This window comes from Papio anubis, chromosome 6 (assembly GCF_008728515.1).
Source record: "Papio anubis isolate 15944 chromosome 6, Panubis1.0, whole genome shotgun sequence".
Lineage (NCBI taxonomy): Eukaryota > Metazoa > Chordata > Mammalia > Primates > Cercopithecidae > Papio > Papio anubis.
In genome coordinates this window covers 40164099-40173530 of record NC_044981.1, presented here as the reverse complement: position 1 = coordinate 40173530, position 9432 = coordinate 40164099, and the positions used below count along the sequence as shown (strand labels likewise).

At 55.2% G+C, this 9432-nt stretch overlaps 2 protein-coding genes across 4 annotated transcripts; both read right to left on the bottom strand.

The window, feature by feature from the left end:
• Nucleotides 1-44: 44 nt before the first annotated feature.
• Nucleotides 45-2495, bottom strand: TOMM6 (translocase of outer mitochondrial membrane 6). Its single transcript, XM_009205166.1, has 3 exons — nt 2114-2495; nt 601-705; nt 45-372 (listed from the first exon to the last, which is right to left on the bottom strand). Exons 1-2 carry the CDS (start codon nt 2239-2241, stop codon nt 609-611), a joined length of 225 nt encoding a protein of 74 aa, XP_009203430.1. The 5' UTR covers nt 2242-2495; the 3' UTR covers nt 45-372; nt 601-608.
• Nucleotides 45-9336, bottom strand: PRICKLE4 (prickle planar cell polarity protein 4). Of its 3 annotated transcripts, XM_009205144.3 has the most exons (10): nt 8753-9336; nt 8066-8237; nt 6318-6461; nt 5693-5800; nt 4854-4991; nt 4391-4594; nt 3608-3812; nt 2114-3176; nt 601-705; nt 45-372 (listed from the first exon to the last, which is right to left on the bottom strand). In XM_009205144.3, exons 2-8 carry the CDS (start codon nt 8228-8230, stop codon nt 2806-2808), a joined length of 1335 nt encoding a protein of 444 aa, XP_009203408.1. In that variant the 5' UTR covers nt 8231-8237; nt 8753-9336; the 3' UTR covers nt 45-372; nt 601-705; nt 2114-2805. The 3 variants fall into 3 exon arrangements, with proteins under 3 accessions (XP_009203408.1, XP_017812888.1, NP_001162220.1); XM_017957399.2 differs by having other exon boundaries at nt 8066-9336; NM_001168749.1 differs by lacking the exons at nt 45-372; nt 601-705; nt 8753-9336 and having other exon boundaries at nt 2806-3176; nt 8066-8230.
• Nucleotides 9337-9432: the final 96 nt, after the last annotated feature.

The window sequence follows — 9432 nt, the reverse complement described above, 5'->3', positions numbered from 1 at the left end:
TTGTTTTTGTAAGCAAAAGTTTCTTATTAAAAGAATAAAATGACTGCCTTTGTGTGCGGTATTTATTTCAAATGTTTGTTAAAACAGCACTGTTATTTCTCAGGACAAGAGCAAAGATCACCCCCTGCAGAAGCTTGGGAACTATGTACAGAACTTTATAGAACAGAGGCCATACTTTAGCATAAGCCTGTCTGCTGACCAGAGAATGGAATTCTGCGTGGACTCAAGGAACAAAAGGAAACTAGGCAGGGAGAGGGAAGAAAAGTGCCCATCTGAATCAAACTTCAGCTGCCATCAGGGCACATCTTGTGGTGGTCACAGATTGTAGGCTGTTTTTTGGAAGATTCGGGTTCAGCACAGGATTCCATTTGTCTGCAATCGGATAAGACAACAGGTGGCATTAGAACTGGAAAAGTATGGGAGGGAAACTGGTAAGAGATACTTAAATCCCTTGCAACGTCTGAAAACACATTTAACTAGGAATAGTTAAGGGTTTTACATCACATTCTTTTGTACATTTCGTGAATAGTTGACAGAAAACATTGCTTCTCCCAGTCTCTAGGTCTCCTAAGACACGCAGGGGTGTGGTTCAGTGCTTACCTACTTGGCTACACCCCTGGCTGAGGTGCCATGAGGTCAATGTCACTCAAGTTCCTGGCCAGCCAAACTCCCGCAGCAAAGAGTCCCAAATTTAGTATCAAGTTCCTGGAAAAAAAAGTGTTTTACTAACCCTGTGGTCACTGAATCTGTTGTACAGTTAACGAAATGTACTGGGGGAAAAAGCTTCCATCACCACCACCTTCCCGAGGCGTTAATACATGGTTGTGACATGGCAGGTTGCTCAAGACCCACGTGGGAATTTGGAGTTTATTTTTGTGCCTAATAAATGTAAGATAAGTCTGGGTGAGGTGGCTCACGCCTGTAATCCCAGCACTTTGGGAGGCCGAGGCAGGCGGATCCCGAGGTCAGGAGTTCAAGACCAGCCTGGCCAACATGGTGAAACCCCGTCTCTACTAAAAATACAAAAATTAGCTGGGTGTGGTGGCGCGCGCCTGTAATCCCAGCTACTGGAGAGGCTGAGGCAGGAGAATCACTGGAATCCGGGAGCCGAGATTGCAGTGAGCTGAGGTCGTGCCACTACAGCCTGGGTAACAGAGCGAGACTGTCTCAAAAAGAAATAAATGTGGCCAGACGGGGTAGCTCACGCCTGTAATCCTAGCACTTTGGGAGGCCGAGACGGGTGGATCAAGAAGCCAGGAGTTTGAGACCAGCCTGCCCAAGATGGTGAAACCCCGTCTCTACTAAAAACACAAAAATTAGCTGGGTGTGGTGGCGCGTGCCTGTAATTCCAGCTACTGGGGAGGCTGAGGCAGGAGAATCACTTGAACCCGGGAGGCGGAAGGGACAGTGAGCCGAGATCGCGCCTCTGCACTCCAGCCTGGGTGCCAGAGCGAGACTCCGTCTCAAAAAAAAAAGAAAAGAAATGTAAGATCCGCAAAGCCCAGCGACAGCACTAGTCCAGTGCCAAAAAAGCCTGTTTATGTGCTGGCACCTCTTCCCTTGATCAAGGTGACATACAGATACAGCCACACGAACGAAAGATCGCTTTTGCCACACGGGAACTCTCCCTCCTGGCCAAGGACCTCAGTGACGCACAGGCAGAGCTACGAAGACGCCACAATGCTGGCAATGTTAAAAAACAAAAACAAGGCCGGGCGCGGTGGCTCACGCCTGTAATCCCAGCACTTTGGGAGGCCGAGGCGGGCGGATCACGAGGTCAGGAAATCGAGACCATCCTGGCGAACACGGTGAAACCCCGTCTCTACTAAAAATACAAAAAAATTAGCCGGGCGTGGTGGCAGGCGCCTGTAGTCCCAGCTTCTAGGAAGGCTGAGGCAGAATGGCGTTAACCTAGGAGGCGGCGGAACTTGCAGTGAGCGGAGATCGCGCCACTGCACTCCAGCCTGGGCGACAGAGCGAGACTCCGTCTCAAAAAAAACCAAAAAAAACCCCCAAAAAAACAAAAACAAAAAACCCTGAGGCGCCAGCCTCGCGAGAAAGGGGAATACCGACATAAGGGCCAGAGAAGGACCAAGTTCTTGGGCTCGGTTACCTCCGGAAGTCATTCCTATCTGTGGCAAAGCGGTAGACGCCCCGAAGCCAATCTCCCACGTTGTCCGGTATTTCGGGAGTTTCATTAGCCGAGCCAGCAGCGCTCACCGGGACCCCGCTGGAAGCCATAGTAGGAACCTTCGCATGGGCCGCGGTGGAGGAACCGTATCAGCGTCGCGGGTGGATGACGCACCTCCGGTTTGGCACTTCCGGCTGCTACCAACCGGCAGGGGAGCGCTGTTCGCTTAGTCCGACATCCGGAAGAGGGACGGCCCCCTGCTGCGCGTCCACGAACTCTAGGAGGGGAGGAGCGCGGCCCGGCTCTACGGTCCCCTGTTCCCGGTCCCACCTCCGGCTCTCCAGCCGGTAACCGTCACGCGTGCTGTGATCATTTAATTGGCTCGGGAGGAGGATGGTGGGGACGGGGCTGTCCCAGCCTGTGGAGGTGGGGGTAGGGGCTATCTCAGCAGGGGAAGCGTAGCTTTGGGGAATGGGTTTTGCCAAGAAAGTCTCCACCAAAAGTCCTAACGCGCTGTGCTGAAGGGGGCGCACTCCAAACTTGTCACCTCGCCGCCTCTGGCGGGCGTGCGCCTGACTCCGTCTCAGTCTAGGATTGTTAGGGGAGGCTAGCCTTGTTCTCCCGCTTTACAGACCCCTTTCCTCCCACTCACACCCCCTCTCTGAGCTGCGCCACTAGCACATGGTGCAGTGCTTCTTAGAGGCGTTGCTGTCCTCTGCTTGGAGGCTTCCGGGGATTTTCCAGGACAGGGGAAGGCGCTCGCCTAAGAAAAAGCCTTCAGGTTCCGAGTCAGAGGAGGAGGAGCAGGTGGAGAAAAGGGTGTCCTTGGAATCACAAAGAGTCTCCAAGCGGCACTGCTCCTGCCCTTTGGCTGCCTCCGCTTTTTCCCCAGGTCGGTTCTCCTGCTGGGGACTGGATCCAGGCAGCCCCGTTTGAGTTTGCAGGCTGGAACCGCCGGCAGCAGCGAGAAGGAGTGTTCGGGAGAGGGTCGCAGAGTTCACCGAGGTTTGGTGCCTTCCTCCAGTTCGGTCGGGTCCAGTCTCCCCTGTTCCGGGCCGGGTCGGAAACGCTGGTCTCAGAGATGCGGAGCTGGACCTCCACCGCAGCTAGCGGGGGTGAAGCCCAGCCTCTCGCCCCGCCCAGCCCATCCCCTGGGCCGTGAGCGCCGCCGCCGCCGCGAGTCCTCGCAGGGTCCCCCGCCTCCACCAGAGGGCGGCCGCGTCCCGCGCCTGGGAGGGAGTCCGGCGCCGCAACCCCGACCGCGGCGCGGGGTGGGTTCGGGAGGCCGTCGGAACGCTCCGGCCAGGGACGCGCGGTGAGAGCTGCGGGCCCCGAGGCTCGGATCTGGGGGGGTGCGGTGGGGGTGCTCCTGGAGGGACGGGACGGCGTGGGACCGGGGCGAGGGTCCCAGCCCGGGAGAACCCCCACAGCCCAGCCCAAGCTCCCTCCCGCTTTGCTCTGCATCCTCTCCCTTACCAAGGAATGCCTGCCCTTCCAGTGCCCCGGCCCAGCTCGAGCCTGCATCCGAGTAGCGGTTCTCGAAGCAGCTGGGGCAGCAGGGGCTTCCCCCAGGCAGGGCATAACGTCCCCCGCCCAGAGGCCCGGCGCAGTCCTGGCAACAGAAGTGGTTCTCATGCCAGCGCTGTCCCTCTGCCTCGGTGCAGTGCTGGGAGAAGATCAGCTGGGAGAGGGAGAGGGGAACGTTTCATTCATTCATTCACTCATTCATTCATCCAGTAACCACGCCTTTTACCCAGTTAACGCTAAAGCACGTCTGCATACATTCCCATTTGATTCACTCAGCCACTCATGGACACAGGGAGGACTGATTGGCTTAACCAGGATATCAGCTAGCAAGTGGCACAATCCGAAGTGCGACCTGGGGGTCTGGACTCCCAACCCAGGGCTCCAGGCTTCCTTTTATGCTGACATCAAGGGAATTTCTAGCATGATGAGGCACAGCACTGGGCACTTGGCATCTACTGAGATGAGCATGTGTCCAAGAGTCCCTGCTCTAGAGAAATTCTGTCATTCCAAGAACATCTGAGGACCTCTGCAGTGGGGGAGGCCACAGGCAGAAGGGCACCGGGTCCCACATGCCCAGAGCTCAAGTCAGAACACAGTGAACTTGCCCAGGCTGGTTCCTACTTCTCCCCACTCCCTGATACTGTGAGAAACTGTGGCCCAGGACAGTGTTCCTTTGTATCCTGCCACTCTGGACCCTGGGCAGACCCCCAGTTCCTCCCCTCCAGGCTGTACCTGGTCACAAGCCGGGCAGCGCGGGCGCAGCAACTCTGCATGATGGCGGCCGCAGTAAAGTTGTCCATCATGGTAGAAGTAGATGAGGTTTATCAGGGCCTGGCCACAGGCCTGGCAGGCAAAGCAAGTCTGGTGCCAGCAACGCTGTTCCCCTGCCCGGGCTGCAAACACTCCGTACTCTCCTGGCTTCAGCAGCTCCCTACACTGTCAGAGGGGAGGTGCTGAGTTGGTCCGAGTAGGCACTACCGTCCTAACTTCCCTCCTTGCTCTTGCAATCTGATCCCAACCTGTTCTCACCATACCCTAGCAGGCCAACATCCACTGCAACCTACACCAAGAGCTCCCAAACTTGGTTTCTATTTTTCCTGTTTCCCAACCAGAGTTCCAGAAGCTAGCCCCTTCTGCAGAAATGAGAGGGCAAAGAATAGAGGAAGGGGAACTTGAGGGGAGGGGTGCTACAGACCTTCTCACAGGTGTGTCCTTCAAGCTTGGGAAGCACCAGGCGAGCTACCCCCTGTCCCAGGGCCTCCTGCTTCCGCCTGGAACAGAAGAGCCGCAGCTCGGCCCGCTCCTCCTCCCCAAGGGCCAGGCAGTAGTGCTCCTGCAGAAACAGTCCTCTACAGTTACTGGGAGAGCTCCAGCAGGAAAGATTGAGCATTGGTTGGAGGAAGAAAGGCTTGGCTGCTGGGTCAGAGAAACGTTGTAGAACCTCAGGGAGATGCCAGAGATAATGGCATAGAAGGAGAAATCGAAGAAGAAGGAAAGGAGCTCAGGAAAGGCCACCTGAGTCTCCCCCTGCCCCCCTAGGAATGGTCATCAATCAGGTCCTGACAGGCCCACAGCACTCAGCCCTGTCACCATTAGGTCCTTGCTCCCAGTGAGCTAAGAGCTCAGTATCACTTCCAATTCTTGGATTTCCTCAAATTATTTCATATACTCCTGTCTTGCCTCCCCAATTGAATTGTAAGCCTTTAGGCTGGGCACATGTAGACCCTCAATAAATATGTAACAACCATACTCTCTACATTTGTACATTCCATTATCCGTTTCAAAAGTCGTTCATGTCCATTTTCTCATTTGCTCTTGAACTAAGCATTGTGGTGGGCAGAGCAGATGTTACTGCACCCACTATTGTTACTGCCAACGTGAAAACTCAGGCAGGGGGAGAATGACACCCCAACCAGTGGCATAGCTGGGCCTTAAATCCACATCCCCTAACTTCTGGACTGAGGTTCTTCCCACAGTAAGAAAAGAGAGGGGCAGGGAGAGGCAAGAGAGGGAAGATGGGGAGAGGAGACCCACATCAATGTCCTGTGGAGGGAGTTGCTGCAGGAGGGTCCGAAGCCCAGTCCATTTGGGGGCTTGGTTGGTGTCCAGGCAAAGGGAACCCAAGCTCAGAACTGAAGGACCCTGAGGAGACATGGAAGAAGGGGAGGAGTGAAACTAGGTTTTTCTTTCTCCTTTCCCCCTAGTCATTGCCATCTCTTCTCCAATCTAGAGCAGCTTCTAAGCATGCCCTCCATTTGGGAGGGTCCTCCTTCCAGATCTTCACTGAGCGCAAGGATAGCTGACTGATGCCTGTATCTGGGGTCTTCCTTGAGGGAGGCTGGGGAGGCCCCACACCCCAAAACAGCTTCCCTTCTTATGCTTTCCCATCTTAACCCCCTTCACGCCTTGGGGCCAAAGCCCCTAGAGTCTGCTTTGACAACACAGATTCCCTAGGAGAGGTAATGGATATTCATGTGAATGAGTTTAAAGTCAAAACCCCATGTTCTCAGCAGGTGCAGAGACAGGAATTCCTGAAAAGAGAGAAAGGCAGTAAGAGATTAGGCACGAAGTCAAACTACCTCCGGGTTAGTGGAAAAAGGTGGCCACTGCACAGGATAGAGGATATGTTGGTCTCAGAGGAAGGGCACAACTCTACTACCTGAGCAGAGGTGTCCTCAGGGTCCTCCTCCGGCAGGTGGCCTGAGTCACTGTCTGAGTTGGCTGGCGGACCTGGATCCTGGGGCTTGGGGCTGTCCTCTTGGTGGGGCCAGCCAGAGTTCTGCACTGACATTAGTGGCAAAGGCTACCCCAAAACAATAAGAACACCTTCATGTATTAGGCCGTTACAGTGTGCTAGGAAGTGTTAAGTGCTTTATAGGTATTATTTCCCTCAGTCCTCCCAACACCCAAATGACTTAGGTAGTATTATTCCCGTCTTACAGATGGCCCAACTGAGGATCAGGCCATGAGTAACATGCCTGAGGTCAAACAGCCAGTAAGTGGCGGAGCCAGGTCTTGAGGTCATGTCTTTTGGTCCAGAATTTCTGAAGTTCAAAATTCTGGGGTCTCCCAAGATTGGGATGGAGGTAAGCGGAGGCCCATGGTAGAAGGAGAGGGCACTTTGCCTTTCTGGTGGGCCTTTGGGCAGGCTGGCCCCTCTCTCCTTACCTCATCAGCCTTAACTTCCACCATTTCTCACCATGCACCCACAGCCCCAGTGAGCGTGCTTCTTCACAACTTCCTACATGGGTCCAGCTTTTCCAGCTACATAGGCTTGGGCCTCTGGTTAAAGGATCTCCTTACCAGGAAACCCTTCTCAGCCTCTGTGACCATACCAGCTCTCCCTTCCCTGAGCAACTGAAGCAAGCAGTGCCCCGAGATTCAGTGCCCCAAGATTTAGCACCTAATGTTTTTCTCTGCTCCCTGCATCTCTCTCGGCTCCTCATCTATAACTTCCTCGAGGACAGGAACACCTTGCACTTTTATATATAGCAGCAATTGCATTGGATAATCTAAGTTCATCTCTTCAGTTTTCCTCTCGGCAACTCCTGATATGACTACAATATCTTGGGGGTAAGAAGTGACTATTGGCACAGTGGTTCAGGCCAGTAATCCCAGAACTTTGGGAGGCTGAGGCAGGCGGATCACCTGAGGTCAGGAGATCGAGACCATCCTGGCCAACATGGGGAAACCCCGTCTCTACTAAAAATACAAAAATAAGTCAGGCATGGTGATGTGTGCCAGTAATCCCAGTTACTAGAGAGGCTGAGGCAGGGGAATCCCTCCAACCTACCTGGGAGGCAGAGGTTGCAGTGCAGTGCACTCCAGCCTGGGCGACAGAGTGAGACTCCATCTCAAAAAAAAAAAAAAAAAAAGTGACAATGTAGAGAAGAGATGAGCCCTGCCCTCAAGGAGCTCATAGTGGGTAAGACAAAGATGAAACCAGGTAGAATGGGATCAGAGCTCTGGGCAGATACAAACCCTGGAGAAAAAAATAACCAGAGCAAACTTTTTAATAATATTTACTCTGTGCCAAGGACTCTTCTAGAATATTATATGATATAGTCCATCCTCACAATAATCTTATGAGGTAATTTCTTTTATTCCACTTGACAGTTGAAACAATTAACTTGCCCAAGATCATACCAGAGGCTAAGGGAAGCCTTAGGGGGATCTGGCTTCTGAGAGCTGGGATAGATTCTCAAAGTAGCTAGGCACAGGAGGGTCATCATCAAATCCCTGGCCTCTGTAAGACTGGGCCAGGGATTTGTATTGGGGTTGAGGTGAGGGTTTGGACCGTAACAGTTAATATTGCTTCCCAGCACTGAACCCTCCTCAGCACTGCCCCTCCACTCCCACTTCAAATGTCCTGTGCCACCCTTCCCTCCTTCCTGGCTTCACACCCACCTGCTTCCTTCCTCTTCTGTCCCTCAGGTCAGGCTTCCTGTGGAAGGTGGCCAGGATGGGCTGTTCACACCCGGAGTAGCCACTAACAGCACTGCCCCTGCTCCAGGCAGCAAGAAAGGAGGGAGCATCTGGGGCCCCAGGAGAATGACTTGCACCCTCTTCCATTTTAGCTCTAGTTTGCATGGAATTGTCCAACACAGAAACAACGCTCAGAAATCAGGCCTCTACTCCTCACCCTTCCATCTCCCCAAAGGCAGCCAAACTCCACCTCCACCTAGCACTGGGACACCCTTACTAACAGGCCAGCTGGATTCCCTCCATAATTCCCTTCCCCCTCCCACCTCAGATAAGGGACAGAGCTGAATCCCTTGTCTTGCCTCTGTGCAGGTGCAAGAGGGCTCAGGAGCTGGACATCCCCAACCCCCGCTGCCCTGAAGGGCAGAGCTCGAGAGGACTTAGGGCTTGGGGAGGTGGAGGGATGGGAAGATTTCTGGGGACAGTGGGAGGGAGAAGGAAGGGGAGTGCTCGGTCCCGCCGAGTGCCCTCTCGGTAGATCCCCAAAGCTTTTCTAGAACTTGGCGGGCCCGCCTCCGGGGCTGGGACGCGGTGTTTCCCGAGTCCGCTGGGCTTCCGGGTCTGGCTGCTGGGATTTTAGGGGAGTGGACCAGGACTTGGCTGGGGTCTCACCATCGCTGTGCGTCGCTGTCCGGGCAGTTCTGGACCGACTCTGCCGTCAGGCCCCTCACCCAGGCCCCACCCGAAGGCGTCAGCGCCCGCCCCCGCCCTCACTAACAGCGCGGCCCTTCCTCTCCCACGCCCCAGGGGTCCCCGCCTGCCCCTCCCCTGCTGGTGGAGAGGGGCGGCTCAGGGAGGGGCCTGGAGCTGCAGATTGGGGGCGGGGGGGAAAGCAAAACAAAACCACATTTGTGGGATCTCAGGGTGGAAATGTGCGGGCTCCACGGCCTCTGCCATGCAGGTGCAGGGGCTCAGGCTGGGACTGCGCCCGGCGGGCATCCACTAGACGCCGGGAGCCGCGTTTACGCTGGGTTCTCAACCACTCGCTGAATGGAAACGACTCGCCGGGCGCGCAGCCCTGTCCCTCTGCAGTTCCCAGGTCTCCCCAAACTCTCCCTCTGGTCTCCCAGCCCCGCCCCTCCGCGTGTTTCCCTTCAGTTCTCTCCCCCTTGTCTCCAGTGGTCCCCCTGGCCCCTTCCCCTCCCCTCAGCCCTCTTCCGAGTTACATCGTCTTGCCCGTTTCCCTTCAGGGCCCTTCAGACCCTCTCCCCTTCCCTTCGTTTCTCGCCCAACCCTCCGTCCCCTTTTCGCTCGCTGCAGCACCCCCAACTTTGGTGTCCTCAGCCCCGCCT

Bases quoted from the DNA above. Each gene is read 5' to 3' on its own strand.
- TOMM6 (XM_009205166.1), bottom strand. From the start codon at position 2,241: ATGGCTTCCAGCGGGGTCCCGGTGAGCGCTGCTGGCTCGGCTAATGAA. The intron at 706-2,113 runs GTAACCGAGCCC...TTTTTTTTCCAG, and splicing joins GATAGGAATGACTTCCGGAG to GAACTTGATACTAAATTTGG.
- PRICKLE4 (XM_017957399.2), bottom strand. From the start codon at position 8,248: ATGCAAACTAGAGCTAAAATGGAAGAGGGTGCAAGTCATTCTCCTGGG. The intron at 3,813-4,390 runs GTACAGCCTGGA...TCCCTCTCCCAG, and splicing joins GCTGCCCGGCTTGTGACCAG to CTGATCTTCTCCCAGCACTG. The intron at 3,177-3,607 runs GTAAGGGAGAGG...GGCCCGGAACAG, and splicing joins GGAAGGGCAGGCATTCCTTG to GGGAGACTGGACCCGACCGA.